General features: G+C 39.3%; 1 protein-coding gene across 1 annotated transcript in view; it reads left to right on the top strand.

Annotated features, from left to right (window-relative positions):
- cpne5b (copine Vb) overlaps positions 1-18,571 on the top strand; it is a 123,018-nt gene extending 104,447 nt beyond the window's left edge. The window contains exons 13-21 of the mRNA XM_080462030.1: positions 1,632-1,685; positions 2,061-2,122; positions 5,060-5,106; positions 6,402-6,583; positions 6,724-6,851; positions 8,145-8,247; positions 14,005-14,062; positions 15,506-15,579; positions 17,405-18,571. Coding sequence (XP_080318156.1) covers positions 1,632-1,685; positions 2,061-2,122; positions 5,060-5,106; positions 6,402-6,583; positions 6,724-6,851; positions 8,145-8,247; positions 14,005-14,062; positions 15,506-15,579; positions 17,405-17,596 — 900 coding nt within the window. The 3' untranslated portion in view covers positions 17,597-18,571. The remainder of the gene's footprint in view (positions 1-1,631; positions 1,686-2,060; positions 2,123-5,059; positions 5,107-6,401; positions 6,584-6,723; positions 6,852-8,144; positions 8,248-14,004; positions 14,063-15,505; positions 15,580-17,404) is intronic.
- Positions 18,572-18,929: the final 358 nt, after the last annotated feature.

Genomic DNA, 18,929 nt, shown 5'->3' on the forward strand with positions numbered 1-18,929 from the left:
GCAATGCAATGCAAAAACATTTTAAAGGGCATTTGTGTAGTGTAGTAACATGTGTATATGCCCCGACCTTCCCCGACGCATTATATATCAAATGAAATTCTTCATTTCACCATATTCTTCTTTAGAAAAATTGGCAAATCATTTCATGGCGATGACCACCTGGATGCTGAAACCCATAAGGAGCTATTAGCAGCAGCGTGAAACCAGATTAATACGAGAACAATCCATGGATTTAATATGATCATAGTCATTTCTCTGTACTTCTCAAGGGACGGCTTACTGTGTCCTCTAATAGCACACAATATAACTCTGTATGAAAACAACTAAACTCATTTCAATAGCTCTTAATAGGATCCATGATTGAACCGCAAGAACTGAAATGACATTGGAGATTCCCTTCTTCATCAAAACAAATGACGTTTGTGCAGAATGGACTTTATTACATATATGTTTTGACAGTTTAAAGATCACAAGTGTTTATGCTATCATCTGTAATGAATCCTAAAAGACAATTAGCATTTGTTAATGCTAGCTGAAGGTCAAACTCTTCCCAGAAAAGAGGAGATCAGTATTTCTACGCCTCTATGGTTCGATGGCTTTCGAAGAAACACTAATACCTGTCTTTTAGACGTCAACTCCATTATAGAGTACGGTTGATTCCTCTCTACCTCCCAGTGAGACTGAAAGGCCCTTTAGTTTTTGCATCAGCAGATTGTTCAGTGTGTCAGACAAATTGCCATCCCTCCATGTTAAATTAGGGGCTGCCACTTTCATGCCTAGCAGCCATACAGAATTGAGGTAATGAGCTGAGACGTCTTTGGTCCCCGGATTGACATTTCTCTCTTGTTCTGGTGCTGGTAGAGTGTCACTGAAGTGAATGTAAGTGTTGCACCTTAAGCCTGTCGGCTATTGATTCAGTCTGAGGGGTTTATGTTGGTCTTTCCAACTTGCTTTGACAAGAGGTGTTTCCTGGTGGTGCTCCCCATGAAACCCGACTGGTCTTTCCTGCACATGCTTCATTTTGAACTGTTGTCTCGTCTCATATTTGTTCCATTAATCATAACAACAATATCATTGTTCGTACTGCCAACAAACCACATGCATGCAAAGGTTGAGCATACTCGCTGCCCACTCGCATGTTACATCTATTATGGCAGAATTAAACAGTACAGCGTAAAGGTGCGTGTATGTATTTCAGAGGAAGCAAGATATGTAATGACGAGGGTGATGTGTGTAAAAACATACATAACTGCAGCCATAATGCGCTTATATGAAATCATAACTGCCTTCGTATTTATAGGCATAATTAAGTGGCTAGGTGTCCGTTTTTATAAAATGTTTGCAGCCTATAAACACATATGTTTTGTACATGTTATGTATGTTTGTGTATGTTATTAAGTTATAGTGAGATTGTTGCTCATTAGCACAGCATACTGTATTCCTCACACGTGTCTGTCTCTGACTCATAGACGTTATACAACATGTGCATACTTAGTGATTTACATTTTTTTTCCATGTCTTTATAAATGGTATGTCTTTTATTTGAAATATTTATCAAGTTTTATACATTGAGATGCATTTATTTAACATAATTTTACACTTTTTTCGGTTTCTTTTTTGTATATTTGAAGGTTATTAATACCAAGAAGAAAATGAAGAAAAAGAAATATGTCAACTCGGGAACAGTGAGTACAATTTCAGCTGCTGATCAGAACTGGCATCGTGCCTCCGTTTCCTTCCACACCCACTTTGCTCATGTTAAACGATTCAATTCAATTAATGATAATCACAAGTTTTTTTTGCAGAATGCAAAGAGGCAAATGTGTCTTGCTTAATTAACGAGAAACTTGTTAACTCAATAATTTTGTGAAAAACACCTTGGGGACTTGGGGATCTGGGAAAAGCAAATTGTTTCTATATGTATGTATTATAATCAACGTACTGTATAGTTCCCAATAGAAGAGCACTGCCTATAAGAAATGCACCGAAGCTTTTTTTTGAGGATGAAAACATTTGGCAGCACTGTTCTTTTAAAAAGCTTTTATTTCCTTTCATTTCAGGTGACCCTGCTCTCGTTCTCAGTGGAATCGGAATTTACATTCTTAGATTACATAAAAGGAGGGTGAGTACAAAGGTTTTAATGTACTTAAGAGCTCAAAATTATTCACTAGCCAGATCATGAAGCAAAAATCCATCAATAATAACAGTAGCAAAAGAAGGAGAAAAAAAAACGAAGAGTGATTATGTTAGTTGTCATATTTTAAGTTTCTACTAAGCGGCACCAGGTGAGAGCAACATGAGAGATCTGACATTTTTCATTAAGGTAAAAAAATGTAATTTATTTGGGCTTGAAGACCTGCCTTTTAAAGCCAGCACAAGTCTGAACACATCAATAAGACAAACTAAACATGCTCACTTTCCATTAAACTCTAAATGAAATCTGAAAGGAAATTTATTAATAAACTATTGCCTAAATGATCTAAATGGTCATTCTGATTGCTTAATGATAGTGACAACTAAATCAATTTGTTAAAACTTACATATACCTTACACATTGCTTTCACACCAAGCTGCTATAACTATTTAAAACATTTGTTAAGCTATAAACCATAAAAAATGTGTGATTATGAAACTTTCCTACATATTTGTTTGGGTTAATATATCGTCCACATATGCTAAATCACTTCCTGACATCCTCAAACCATTATTCACATACAATTATATCTCTTTTTTTAGTTTGTAAGTGTTTGAAAAAGTTTCCTATAAAAGATTAAAGCAGTAATTACTAGTCATAACTAGCAATACAGTGTAACCTGTGTTACGGATTTATTTATGCATTTGTGTCATTTTCATTCAGCGTTACTAAAGTGAATGCGTAGTGGCACTGCACGTATGATGTTTAACTCTGTTTAACTGATTTATGAGTTCAAAGCTTTCTGCTCCACTAAAGAGCCGCATTCATTTTAAATGAGAAGGCTCAAGCTAAACTGTCCACTGAGGACAGCAGCCATGCGACTTCCGTTTAGTCTGAGCACCGGAGGTGGACATGTGAATATTAAGCATTTCTCAGGTGCAGCGCGCCGATCAGGCAGGCTGGGTCCTGCTTTGATCTCCTCTGTCCGGTCGCAGCAGGTAGACTGTCAGCGGCTTTATGTGCTGTGGCAAAGCTGACAAGTGTGACAGATTTCACTGACAGCTCCTGGCTTTGGCTGATTTATGATACAATAACCTCAAGGTTTAGTAGTCTTGCTTCAAAAAATATCACCCTCATCAGTCTGCCCACTAACATTGGTATGACGCTTACAGAAAACCGAAGAGCAGGTTCTTGCAAATGCGGATGTTATTCTCAGGAAAATGGATGAAAGTTAAGTAGGAGCCCCACTTAAACTGTTTGAGCTCTTTGCAGCCGCAAAACAGGACAAACCAGATCTTTTCTCCCGCAGCTGTCAAAGCACTTTTCTCTAACACTCAACTTTACGGCTTTCATTGTGATGAAAGGTCTGGCAGCTTTTACATCTTATTTGACATAATCATAAGAGAGCCTGAATAATTTGAGTACTCTGAAAGCTCAAAAGCAATACACCTGAGCGTAAATTGAAGTAAAAGGAACATGTCGTCACACTGTTGATTTTTTTCACTTTCAAGCTTCACAACACTGATCTACTCAAGAGGTGAGGACAAGACAACACAATATGACACGTATTGCGAGTGGCTCTCTCTCTGTATCAATTATGGATTGTAGACTTTTAATCAATTTAATAATTTGGACATTACCTTTCATCACTGCAGAATCTGAATTAGGACGAAGACGTGTAAAGTGTAAAAACTAAAACAAAAAAAAAGGACAAGGCTGCTGGCCATTGAAATAGTTGATATTTTGCCTCCTCGTGTCCATGAAGAAAAGCACCAGATGAAGCCTTTATCCCACAGTGCTACAAAAAAAATGGAAAAGTTTTTCCAAAGAATCTTTGAAACTTTGAAACATTTGCAGGAACTTACAGGCCATCACCAATGTGTCACTTGCAGTTGAACAAATGTTGGAGAAGATGTGCACAATCATTTTGGAAATAGGTGTTCAGTATCAGGTCAGTCTGGTCTTTATCCAGGTTGAGGTCCTCATCTAGTTTCTGTATATCATTCATGAGATCCAGTTTGCTTGACATCTAATAACAAAATCTAATTTTTATATTGAAAATGTTGTCAAATAATTGTTCCAACATTGTTGTCCAACATTCTGGTGAGTGTGAGCTAAAAGCTGTGCAGATCTCCACCGGGGAGTAGCTAAAGTGAATTTGTTAAGTACGCTTGTGAACACAGAGAGGACCTCAAAGGGACAATTGATAAATTAACATCACAGGGTAAACACCTCTACAATTGTTGTTGCAGGGTCCCAAACCAGCTGCCGCAGGCATCAACAGTACTTCATTCAAAGACTGCATATGAATTATTAAAAATTAACTTTAATTAATTCTGAGGTCAGCAGGGTCATGCTGTGGCATATTCATGGTCCACGCCCCAAACTGAAAGGTTAATGCAAAACCCTAACTCATTCATTTTATTATCAATCTTTTGCCGGCGTCTCTGGTGACTCTGGTAGGTAATGAGAGGCTGTCGTTTGGGCCCCCCGAAGGCCTCGTCTCATTGTCGTAAATTAGAAAGAAGGGGGGAGTGCTTCAACAGGAGGGAAAATTGGATTATGATTTGCTCTTAAGTGCTCCATCAGCCTAATTGCTTGTTACCAGGCTCCGTGTCTCGGGCTGCTCGTCACCTCCTGCTTCTCCTCGTGGAGTCAAACAGTCAGACAGTCAAATAAACAAGATAAAAGAAGTGCGATCACTTAAAAGTGTCTGCACTTTCCGGTTCTGACAGGGAGGATCCGTTACTGATTCTCACAGGCTTAAGAAATCATCACTGTTTTGTAATGGCTGAGATGATCACCATTGTATGTGTCACTGAGACGTATGTTCATGCAACAGCACAGACATTTAAGACGGTGGGATGATTGTGAAGTGGTCTCTGTCATTGTTTTTCTAATGTCCCTTCTCCATCCCTCTTCTAGGACACAGATCAATTTCACAGTGGCCATTGATTTCACAGCATCTAATGGTGAGTGATACTAACAACAAAGTGTGCATTTAGAAGGGGGCAGCAAGAACAGATAACAGTGCTCTTTGCCTGTGGCATGTCCAATTTCAGAATCAATCACACAAACCCAAGCAGACAGTGCGGGCACGCATACTGTACGCACTGTGTTTCCAATAAGTGATCGCTTTCTCTGGAAAGTTTATCCTCGGTAAATTATGTGTCGATACGCTCTAAATGGAGAGTATGCCAGGCATTTAAAGATAAATAAAAATAAACGGAGCACAACACTCAGCTCGGCATTAGCACGTGAAAGGACCACACTGAAGTCTAATTACAGTATTTATGCCATTAAATATGATCAACTGCTTTCCAAAAGATTTATCCCGAGGAAGTGCTCTCCAGTATTGAACAGATTTATCAGAGGAAATAAAAATTTCTGGGGATTCCAGCAGAACCACCACCTCTAAACAATAAAGGCCTCAAGGCCTTCTTTACCAGTGTACGCTATGCCTGGGGATTACTCAGAACGTATGTTAATTTTAAATGGATCTGCATTTATTTGCCATCTTACCTGATGAATGAGATTCTTGTTCTTTACTAAAAGTTTTGTTGATGTTGTGCTGCATTTTTAGCCATATGTTATGTCAGAAAATAATATATAAGAGAATAAGAAAATATGTAAGAATATTTGGAGTAACTTTGGAAAGATTCAAATTTTTCAAGAAGCCAAATCGCTCTCTATAAGTGATTAAAGCACCACACTCTCCACACAGTGAAAATAATTACATTTCAGTTTTGAGTTCTCCATTCACTCCGGTTTTCATCCACAGTCCAAGAACATGTGTATGAGTGAATTAGTGATTCTGAATGTGTGACTGTGTCTGTGCACCCTGGATTCACACAATGTGAGTTGTGATTCACATTACAAACACTTTATAAATTATGTCATGTGACGTGTATATATCCAATATCCAATGTGAGGTTGCGCAAACTAACACCAGCTGCTGGTGATCACCAGTCAATACACAGCAGGGGTTTCCAAATGCAACTTTTGAGTAGAGGTGAGTGTAGTTTTATGAACTCTCCGATGTTCATCAAAAGGATAAAAGTTCTGAAGAAAAATCAAAACAGAAGAAAATCGTAAAGAAAAATTCACACGTTGGGAATATAATCTACATCAATACTGAATGACTTCATGGTGACCAGAAGGTTGGTTTCTCTCACAAACTAATTCTCCTCAAACTGACATGTTGCATTGAAGAGTCAGTGTTTTTGGAGCTCCTCCACCATAATGACATTTGCTCACTTGTCCGCAGGTAACCCGTCCCAGTCCACCTCGCTGCACTACATGAATCCCTATCAGCTGAACGCCTACGCCATGGCCTTGAAGGCTGTTGGGGAGATCATTCAGGACTACGACAGTGACAAAATGTTCCCGGCTCTTGGCTTCGGAGCCAAACTCCCACCTGATGGACGAGTGTCACATGAATTTCCTCTGGTGAGACATCCTGTCCTAACTTGACTTTTGAGTGTTCAGTTCAAATGATTTTGTTGTTTTATATTTTATAGTTACTGTCTATGACAAATAAAAGACAGTCATAGAACGATCACAGGTAGACTGTTTGCTGTTTTTTTTAGAATGGAAACATGGAAAATCCTTATTGCAATGGCATTGAAGGCATCCTGGAAGCATACCATCAGAGTCTGAAGACGGTGCAGCTGTACGGGCCAACCAACTTCGCTCCTGTAGTGAATCATGTTGCCAGGTGAGATAAAATGCAGGCCAGTGATCAGTTTTTCTTCCTGTTAGAGGCACCAAAACAACATGTTGCTCAATTATTCAATGTAAACACAAGAATAAACATTTCCACCATTGTGTTCTTCTACATCGGCCAAAAATACAAGGTTTTTGAAGGTGATATGATATTATTAAAGCCATCAGATAATAGCATATTTACATTATAACATATAACGTTACAAGAAAAAAAAATCTCTATGATACTGGCTTTGGTTAAATTAAAATTTTTCGGAAATGTCAACTTTTCCTGCTTATAGTCCCATCCATGAATAATGTTACAGTAACTTTGTACAAATATAGGATAGACCCTAAAAAAGAACTGTAAAATATCCTAGATTATCTCACAAAATTGGCTTAAATACATGTTAAAGTCCATTTTCTGTTGATGTTCTTTAACAAATCCTGAATAATCTTTGGTAGGTCTATAAGCTGTAACACCTAACATACAAATAAGAAAACTAAGGGTCAAAAGAGGGGTGGAGACAACAACTATTCCAAGATTAATTCATCCTCGACAGGACAAAAAGTACTTACAACTCAAGACATTACCCCAGAAAACCACATTGAGCTTGAGAGTGTGGATAAAAGCTTTGGGAGTTGTTCTATTAAACTGATGGCATGATGATAAATAGCAAGTGTGCCTGTAGTTGTGACCATGCTCTGGCACGTCACTTGCAGTTAACAACACAAAAACTAATAACATCAACGCAGGCGGACCAACTCCATTCTGGCGGGGCTTGACATCAACCTTCACCTGGTTCTGCCATTGTTTCCTTCAGCAGCTCCTCTGCTGAGCCAAATCCAAACAGTTTCCCATCTGATTATGCCAGTGCTGCGCTGTAATTAAAAATGTCACTCTGATAAAATGGACTCATCCTTTTTGAACCTTGCCATTGTTACATAAATACACAACCAGCTAGTATTTTGCATCTGAATAGATGAACTTGGATAAAAAAGAGATTGTAACAAAGGAATTGATCTGTGAATCAAATTGTGTAACTCTGGCTTGTTTGGTCTGGTCAATCGCTGAGTGCTCATCGGGCATTTTATTGAGTGTTATCTAAAGTACAGCAATGACAAAGGACGTTTCTATTGAATCAACACATGCTGAGGGATAATGATAAGGCAGACCATAAACCATCATGAATTAATTTTCCACAATGATATGATGATAAATCCATTAATAAGTCCTAATATCTTATTTGTTTTTGCATGAAAAAGATAACGTGTCTCTAATCTTGCTTCCTCTGTGTGTGTGCAGATATGCAGCAGCAGTGCAGGACGGCTCTCAGTACTTTGTGCTGCTCATCATCACAGATGGCGTCATTTCAGACATGGCCCAGACCAAAGAGGCCATTGTCAATGTAAGAAGGGAAAATGGGGAAGATTCATTTCTCTGAGAATGGCCTGACGTGGAATATTTTCTATAACTGGAGGGACACACATTTAATGTAAACTATGAGTCTCTTGATTATATATTGACCCATGGTTATAGTTTTAATTTCATACAGTGGATGGGTATCAACATTTGGAGAAGCTTGATAGCTTTACACTATCCTCACCACTTTCCCTCGTCGACAAAAGGGTAGATTTGCATTGAAGGAAACAGTCCTTTCTCCCCTCAACTCGTTTATCAGACTTGGGATCTTCTTGCCAAGAGGCAAGCACTAACCGCAGCACGCCTTCTAACACACGCTACTCACAGAAAGTTAAGGATATCCGATTTGCAGGTGAAATTTCGAGATGAACCTAAAATGCACAATAACCTTTGCAGGTGAACTGAATGTGACCTTCTCTGAACGTTTGAATGCACATATCAAACTGTTCAGTGGTTCAGTATTTTTTTGTACAACCTGTTGAATCACTGCAGCATGAACTTTTCAAGTTTTATTACAAAAGCCATACATCTCTAACTTTTTGTGGTTAGTGTAATGATGCTTTAGATGAACTGTCCTTCACCCCTACAAATGTAGTTGCAAAGGAGAGACTGACAAGGCATTCAGTGACATCAGTCATTAGTTTAACCAATTTCACTCTGTGGAAAATGCACAGATTTTTTTCAGTTTTACATCTCAGCTGAATCCTTCTCATGCTGATGCAATGAGTACAAAGCTGCAACGAGGCATTGATTAGCTCCACTTCCCATATAAAGATATATTTGGGGAGCAGTTTGGTTTTGTAGTTTGACAATGAGCACAATTAACCTACCAGTGAATATAACGTCCAGTATGTCCTAACATGTTGTGTTGTTTATGGATTATACGGTGAGCTCAGCACCACCCACCTTTAAAACCAAAGCAGTCAGGAAAGCTTTCAACTCAGTTCTCAGTCACCATACTGACAAAAGCGTATGAATTCCTGGCACTGATATCATATTTACTATGCCAACGACGTCGTGTTTTTAATCATCTAATTAACGGCAAGGAAGCAAATGATTATGATCGATCACAACCTATTCTTTTGCGTGCCTGGGATGTGACTTATGAACGAGCTCTTTTCACACAGCTCAAGTAGACAACCTCAAATCATGGATGTAGTTTGACCACCAGGTTAATTACCTACGAAAATGTTTGTTGAATAATTTACCATAAATTGTGCAGCCAATTATTCAGACAATTATTGTATCGTTAGCATATACAAACTAGTTATGTTTCGGATTTGCTGCAGAGCCATACAGCTCAAATGCTCCTCTGGTCCACACACAGCAGGGGTGTCATGTGACGGTTCTGCAATATGTACTATAAAGGACTGAAATAATTGCTACACATGACTGTCACTTTTAAGAAGCAATTGCTTGTGTCAAAACATCTGGCTTGCTTTCATTACTATGAGGACTAATATATAGACTAATTAGTTACCTGAAGGTAGAAATGCGCTCCTCTCCAGCCAGAAGACTATTAACATGCACAGCGTTGTGAAAATGTTACTGCCTCAGTAATTGTGAGGGTGTTTTTTTTTTCTCTGCACAAAATGTGTCTTTACCAGAATTGTTTTCTTTTTCTAGCTTTAAATAGCAGGTGGATACTTTTGCTCTCCCCTCGGTCTCTTCCCCTCCTCCTCCTCCTCCTCCTCCTCCTCCTCCTCCTCTTCTTCGTCCTCAGCCTGCCTCAGGCACAGAACACCCAGCAGACTGGATTTAAAGGGAATTTGCGACTGTTAGTCAAAACATTAGAACAGCCACACCTTCCTTTTAAGATCTTGCCTGCTGCTCTATCTCACTGCCTCCACTCCTCTGAGTCTGCTGATGCCTGCCGCTTCCACTGCTTTGCTTTTTACTCCACGAGGATCCCTGGCGAGAGAGGACCAAGTGCTGAGGTTATATAAGTCTCTCTCATACTTATTCATGCTTGAAGGTGTCTTCAAGAAAGTCCTAAGTAGAAGAATAAGAGGAAGCAGGAGTTTGAATGTGTGGGTGGGTTTTTGGTGCTGGTTTTTTTTTAATATGTGGGCATGGATTCGAGGGCTGTTGCAGTGAAACTGGGGCAATTTATCAGCCACAACTGATTGTGCTCCACTGCAGAAATCCACCTGCCACTCACCCTACAGCCCCCTCCTCCAAGTATAGCTTGGAATCCCTCTGCTGCCTCATTTTCTTTCTCTCCGTGGACCCGTGAGACTCCCCCGCTCACAAATACAAAGACTTTTGCTGTCTCTCACCATCTTTTTCCTCCTCTCAAAGATCTAAATCTCTTTGTCTTCGCTGACTCCCTCTATACTTTTGTCACCACATTCAGGCTATAACAAATTCCTCCACTGCCTTTGATTTCTTTGGTTTCTCATCTTCCACTTGTTATCTGTCAGTGCTTTGTCCTTCATCTCTTTATCTGTGCAGGAACCCACTGAGAACACTTCACTTCAAAACCATTTTACCCCCATTTCTTTTGTATTGGTTGCAGGACTTGTTACGTGAGAGACAATGGGATAGTTGCCGGTGTGACACTGACTTCACAAAGAAAAAACAAGATATGAGTTGTTGCAGTGGGATTAATCCAGGAGCTGCATCTACATAGTATAACACGTTTGAACGACATGGTCTGTTGTCTTTACATGATTCTTGCAAGGAGTTAGATTACAGTTGTAGTCTTTGCATGTGTCATGACCTCATTAAAATACACGTATGTTAAAGTTGAGGATTTCTACCATGATGAATGTTTGCCACACCCTGAAATGTTCTCAACAGACATATATGAAGATAGTTTCTCCACCTGCCCCCTTTTACAGGGGTTATGACAGTCAGCCATTAAAACTTGCACCATAGAATTTTGCAATCTATAAGAAGACACTGTAAGACTCAAGATCAAGAATTTACATACATTTACAAGATTAAAGAATTAAGTCAACAACTACTGGCAGTAGATCAGCAATCATGATCAAATAAGATACACACACACAGACTGAGGCAGGACAATAAAAGCCGGTAAACAGATTCAGTCCCTGTCAAATACAAAAGATAATCAACATGATCCTGTTGTGTCCGATAAAAGTTAATCAAACCACCAACTGTGAACTGACCCTAACCCTAATGTTAACTACAAACTCCACCCAGTTGACGACAAAGTCGCAATTCAATTTTATTCCTGCAGACCTGCAGAGACCCTGATTAGTGAGCACGTTCACGCTAATACTCAGCGCTGTAGCATGGGTGAGTGTTGTTTTACGCTACAACACAATTACTCTATAAATACCAAGTTTATAATAAGAATAGATAACGACTGAAATAAATCACATAATAAAAAAAAGATATCTGGTAAGAAAAGAAAAGTCTTCATGGGGGTGTTGGCTTGACTTTATTTCGGTCCCTGTGCGATGTGCCTGCGTTTTTTTTGTTTTGGAAAAGACATCTCAAAACAATTGAAATAGTTTGTAGCTTCCCACCCTGCCGCGTTGAGGAATCCAAAGCTTGACAGGCCTTTGAGTGGTTCTGTTGCTCGCCTATAGTTAGAAAATCATTGAGGAGTTTGACAGACAGCAAATAGCATGTGATAGTCTCGCTTCTGAATGAATTCAGTGAAGCTAACATCATTTAAACATTAGTGACATCCTTTCACTGAACAACAAGAGCCTGTCAAGAATGGTGAGTCAATACCCATCATGTCAGGCAAACGTTTTCTGTGACTTCTTGAAACAGAAATGATAATAATGATCTGAGTCACTGTTTGACTGGTAGTAAATATAGGTACTAAATATTCTATATATATATTATATTGTTATAACTCCTCACTAAGGCTTCCTTCAAAAGTAATATTGAATTAAAAGGATATAAAGGTGTTAGAAATGTTAAAAAAAAAAGTGGTATTGGAAATTTTGGTTCGTTTTTGTTGTTGCTGTTGTTTTTTACTTACATTAAATCATAATTGTGGGTCTTCTGTCTAATCCTGACTAAACCGATAGTCAAAACATGAGGGGCTTCTCTTTGTTGACAGTTTACAGTTAATGTTAATTGGTGTCTTCAGTATGTAGCTTCAAGCATTTCCCTGGGCTGAACTCTGAGGCAGCCAATCAGAGAGAATTCAGTCTTTGGAGTGACTGCTGTCGCAGCACAATCACTTCACACACATCACCACTAATCTTTTTTTAGTGTGGGTGTACGTGGCCATGAGAACACGCTCACCTATCGACTCTTGCACAAGTATTGTATTTTAAGTTTCAGGAGCACATGCAGAGTAAAGTGTTGAGCGGTGCTTTTCTTTTGACCACATTTGCTCCTGCTTGGCCGGGGCCACAGGAGGATGGCGAAAATGGGGCATGGCGGATTGCCAGGTTATTTTGGGTTGGATGTGTGTGTGTGTGTGTGTGTGTGTGTGTGTGTGTGTGTGTGTGTGTGTGTGTGTGTGTGTGTGTGTGTGTGTGTGTGTGTGTGTGTGTGTGTGTGTGTGTGTGTGTGGACATGGATGTCATTGAGTGTGAGTGTTTGGATGGGTTTGTGTGTGGGAGGACAGACTCTGACAGGAGTTGTGTTGAGCACTGATAATCACTCTGATGTGATGCAGCTGTGGTGGTGTCGACACAAACTGCTCTCATCCCCCTCAGCAATAACAGCGAGCAGCATCTACTGTAGTGTATCGGTTTGATGCAACTGATGAAACTACACTCGATGTCACACTCAAGGAAACTTATATATACAGGCAGCATTTGCCTTAGGATTTTAAAATGTCCTACAAAATAAATTGAACAACTTGAGACTAGAGTTAGTCAACCGTTTTTGACAGTTTTTGCAGCGTTGTGTGGCTGGAGGTGTGGTTTGGGAGTGGCTGGGCAGGTGATTGAGGATGGCTGCTGTTGTGACTGTAGCTGGCACCTCCTCCCTCTCCCTCCTCTCCTGGCTCCAAAACACACTGATCCATCTGCTGTCTCGTAAGACCTTATCAAGTTTTGTCACCTTTCTCCCCTCCCCGTGTGGACAAATGTTTCCCATTTTACCTCGGATAACTTCTTATTGTTTTAATGTCATCACACTGGGTTATTGCAGGTCAGCATTTTAACCATACAGGCTGCAACTTCTGAGATAAATTCCATCATATCTTTGTTTAGAAAATAGTTCATATGATGAACCAGCTAGAGTCAGATTGGGTTGTTTTTTTGGGGGGGTTTTTTGGTATCAGAAGGCAGCAATGACCTGCTGTCCCAGCATCTCCTGTGTCACTGTTTGTCGTATCAGTGAGCTTCGTCTCCACTCCTCAGTTAGATAACCAGCATTCAGTGGGAGAAAAAACAGCATGTCATCCCAAGATAAGAGCCGAGGCACAGTCATACAAATGAAAAGTGGATTCAGGGACATTACATGTGTCGGATAAGGACAGTAAAATTGAAAAAACGTATAAGAAACCAGTTTCACATCTATTTCTCACAGTTCCGGGCTGTTTTTCAGACTTGCTCCGTCTCACTTGCCTTCTGTTTTCCTGTCCTGAGCTCAGTTCTTAGTGGAAAGGTCATTGAGCTAGTTAAAAGCGAAATGCAGAACATTAGCTGTAATCTATGCAGGGGAGCATGTAAGTGTTGTAATGTCTTGGTAATAATCACTGCAGGATAGTGGTCATGTGAAAGTGTCTCTCCTCGCTTGAATGAAAGAAATTTGCATAATGTCTGTTGGGAAAACACTTTCCTTTCTGATCTCTCTGCAGGGTGCCAAACTTCCAATGTCCATTATTATTGTTGGAGTGGGCCAGGCTGAGTTTGACGGTAAGTTAGCTTTAACTGCAATGTGAATGTAATCATTTTTTTATTTAATTTCCTGCATGATGTAAATCTATATTCATTAAGTCAAGTATAGGCCTTCATGTATTATCAAATATTAATAATTTTTAACAATTATATGGCGGTTTACTGTGGTTACAGCCAGTTCCAACCTCTCTGTCATCAATTCAGCAACACGGCAGAGATAATTACTGTACAAACTCATTCTTTTTTTTAGTCACTAGAGGCGTTAATGTGGAGGTGGATGCGGATATAACTAGAGAAGAAAGAGCTGAGGTTAATTGTTAGGTTTGCCATGTTTAGTGCTGAGGATTGTAAATTGCAGAGTCTATAATCAAGGATTTTTCTGATTAGACATGCAATAAAGACATCGCCACCGTGTACTTGAACATTATTTAACTAATAGGTAATTGCCTACTAAATCAGCACATTTCAAAAATGTTCCCAAGTGACGAATTCAGATTTTTCTTCTTATTGGATATCAGTAAAGTCAATACACCCAGCAACCAGTGGCGTCCATACGGTATCCTCTTTTGATTCTGAGATTAAAAGATTTTACAAAAAATGTTCTGGAGAAAATAAATGCTTCAAGAAACTAGAAATTTCCATAAATCAACACTTTTTTCTGTTCATGTGAGAATTGTGATATTTGATTGACTGACCATCATTAGACCACAGAAACGTACACATTTGCTTAGTTACTGATTATGAAACAATATATGAACTATTTCCCATTCTGGAGTATTGGCAACAAGGCGCACGTCTGAAAAAAATCAACATTTGAAAATTATAGGGCTTTAAAAATATATAACAATTACTTCAACCCTGTTTTTCAAATTATATAGAGTTATAGAGTCCTAGATGTTTTCACTGTTAAATCTTCAACAGGTTGCCAAATGTGAGGTTACATTAATGCTCAACAATCCTTTAGAATTAGAACATTTAACATGAACTCTTCAAAAATCTAATATGGGGTAATTATGTATTATCAGAACTCATGCTCTACAAAGCAAGCCATTTTAGTGGTACAGTGTGTAATTAGCAATTAGGCTTGTGATAGTAAAACAACAGCGGCTGGAGGTCTTGCCAATTATGAGCTGCACACTGCACCTTTAAAACCTCCAACAGTTGTATCTACCCACACTGGCTGTTGAGTGCACTGACATTGCAATCATAAAGCAGTCTGTCTTTTTCACGCTGAAGGTCTCAAATGATTATGTAATACTTTTCTGAGTGATGAAACTACATTCTCATATCCATACTGTATCAACCTGAATGTTTCGCCACAAAAGGCAGCCACCGTTGCTCAGTGTGTGTGTGTGTGTGTGTGTGTGTGTGTGTGTGTGTGTGTGTGTGTGTGTGTGTGTGTGTGTGTGTGTGTGTGTGTGTGTGTGTGTGTTTGTGTGTGTGTGTGTGTGTGTGTTCCAGCTATGGTTGAACTGGATGGTGATGACATCAGGATCTCATCTCGAGGGAAGCTGGCAGAGCGAGACATTGTTCAGGTGATTGCTCTTTACAGGCAGTAAGAATCTGACTGGATTCACTGGATCATTTCCCCCCAACTGCAGAACATGGGACACAACTGATAATAATTTATTCATCTGAACATATAATTTGGGGGATTAGAGAAACAGGTTGCAGAGACACAGTCCTGCAGCATTATCATCACTGTGCCACATTGCAAAGACGTATAAAACCACAATTATGACCGTTAAAAATGTTATAAGCACAAACATGAATTGATAACAGGCTTGCTAGTGGCAATACTTCTGAATGTTTCAGCAACAACACTGGACAATTTGTTTTAACAACAGAATCAGCCAAACAGTGTCTGTGCAAAGATTCCTTCCAATTATTGACAGCTTGGTTGTAAAACGGCCTTCACCTACTGCTGTGTGTGCTTGAGGGGGAGAGACAGCTTGGTCTATTGGATTCAGAAAGCCTAAAGACACAATGCTAATGAATGCAGCGGGTTATCTTCAGAGATCTGCCGCTACTAAAAGTTACTGGAAGACCTCTGGTTCCAGGCTGTTTGTATACATTCTGGCTTTTCTCGTGCCTGTTAACTAAGCTTTATTGCGAAGACAAACTCCCGCACCACACTCAGGAGACTCACAGACAAAAGCTTCCTGAAGGGGGAATCTTGGCTGGTAACTAATGTTTTGATAAGTTATTTATGAAGGCGCTTCTCCTGCATCTGGAGTGTGAAGTTTATTTTTGGTGAAGAGCATACAGGTCACCAAATGGAGCTGGACAGAATGTAAACGCCTAAGTTGGCTGTGTCGTGTAAAAAAAACAAAAGGGCTACTTCTGTTACACTTTCTAATGATGCAGTTTCACTGTACGCTTTAATTGTTAACTTTTTATGGATGCGAATTATATCACATTGTGAATTTTGATATTTACACACATTTCCCTTTCACTCGTATTACACAGCACCTTGGTGAAGCATCTGTCTTTGATTTCTGGGTTAAAATCAAACCCTGGCTATTGTGATCACATGCTCACAACTGTTTATCAAGACTGAGATGGATCTCAATTTACAGGCAATAGTATTTTCATGCTGCATATTTTTACACATTCATTTTGCATTCATGCTGACACATCAGGTGTGCTGGTGCATTAAACACCATCTGTTAGCTGGGTGGAAATATTGGATATCAGTGCAGTCTCTGTATATTCCCATGGAGACGAGCACGGGGAAAAAAAAACGTGTGACAATATGTGTCACTCTGGGAAACCTTATGTGGCTAATTGATACAACTATCAAGCTGTTACCATGAAGTCATTGTCTCTCTCCTTCTGTAGTTTTACAGAATCCAATTAGAGTGACTGAAACACGGAGCAAACATGAAGTAATTCACTGCAGAAACATGCAAATGTTGATGTCTTGCACATTATTGACAACAATAGCGAAGCTTTTGCCTTTTAATCTCATTGGTATATTTCTTCTTATATGAGATACCCGAACGCAGTTCAGCTCGCTGCAACATCGAAGAAATTTCATGAATATGTTGAAGGTCTCTGAAAATAAATCAACTAGTCATAAGTCAAAGTACTTTTTCAAACTTTACATGAATTATCTTACAAAAAAAATGTTTAATCAATATTTTGAAGTGTCAAAGCGTTTGATCAGTGTCCTGAAGCTTGCAAATATTGACCAAAAAGTATGGCGTTTATGACGAGAGTCTCCTGAACCCAAAATCACAGTGGCACAATAATCGATGTTAAGAATAAAAAAAACATTTCTGTATCAACATGAGCACGATGAATGATGTCATTATATATTTTGTTATGATCTTTTTCATATGTGCTGTTCTTCTTCAGTTTGTTCCCTTCAGAGATTATATGGACCGGACAGGTAACCACGTGTTAAGCATGGCACGGCTTGCCAAAGATGTGCTGGCTGAGATCCCAGACCAGTTCATCTCTTACATGAAGAGTCGGGGGATCAAACCCAACCCGGCGCCGCCTCCCTACACGCCGCCCGGACACACACACCACCACACACAGATCTGAGGGGCCGCCTCCTCTGGGGACTTTTCACCGAGAACTGACAGCATGCAGCAGCCACTCAAGAGTCCAGTGAGAACTCTATACCTCCTGTTTTCTGGTGTAAAAAGGACACTGCGCACCAGGAAACGAGTGTTGGAATTTGTGCGGTACCGTCACAGTAACTATTGCAGCAGTAATTTGTTTTCTTTCTTCCCTTTTTTAATTTTTTTTTGTGACATACTTCTATTGGTCGGTTTCTCTCAGCGAGGGGCTGCTAACTTTTCAGGACTTGTTAGTGAAAAGCCTTTCGGGCAATGACTGTTTCAAGTCTGATGTGACAGCAGGTTGGTTGAAAAAGGTCATGTTGTGGTTAAAACTTGTGCCTGTCTGTGGTTGTTTCTCTAAATGTATCAGGACATGTGAACTTTGACCTAAACCTTGCTCGTCAGTCATTGGTGTGGCCTAATACAGTGATTATTTTTAGGCACCTTTTCTCCTCTGGAATAAGTTTTTATTTTTTAATGTGGAGATTTTCTCCATATCTGCTAATGCAACTGTTATGAGGGAGGGGAAAAAACTACAGGATTGTAGTTTAAAGGTTATTTCTTTGAACATTTATTGGGCTTTTCATACCATAACATGTCACCTCCTGTCCTTTTCACTAACTAAATGTTTATAACAGCATGTTGTATGAGACTTTGATCCCCATATTCTACTATATATTCTCAAATATTATTCAGAGTGGCATGGACAATTGATAGATCTGTTTTGAATACCATATAAACATTTTTTTTTTGGGAAGTGGTTACCAATTATTTTTTAGTGATTACATAAAAAAGCACAACCTGTCAATGTACCAAGTACCAGAACTACCATGATGCTATCAGGTTAATCATTAATCCTTCTGAGTGCTGCTATTCATTATTTACAAAGAGCCCAATTTTCTTCATGCAAGTCAGGCAACGTTACACTGAAGCTACAAATAAATAAGGAGCATTTAAGGTTTTGGTTCAGTATTGGTACATTATCAGTCACAGAAGATGTTGTATATGAAGCACATGAGCTAATTTATTTTAACTGCTTTCAAACTTTGAACCTTTTGTACAACTTATGATACACTTGTTTACAGATTTTGAAACATAAAATCAATATAAGCACATAGATCAAATATGAAGATATGAATGTTATCAGCCCAACTGCAGGGTACTGAGTGTTTTGTGACCATCGATATGGCATAGTAGGCCCTAAACTGCAGGTGTTTGCAGTCATGGAGACAGAGACACAGCAGCAATGCAAGAGTTGATTGTGCCATTAAGGAGCAGGGGGAAAGGTGGAGAAACACCACCTTTTAAGAACC

This window comes from Lipophrys pholis (genome assembly GCF_963383615.2).
Source record: "Lipophrys pholis genome assembly, chromosome: 4".
NCBI lineage: Eukaryota > Metazoa > Chordata > Actinopteri > Blenniiformes > Blenniidae > Lipophrys > Lipophrys pholis.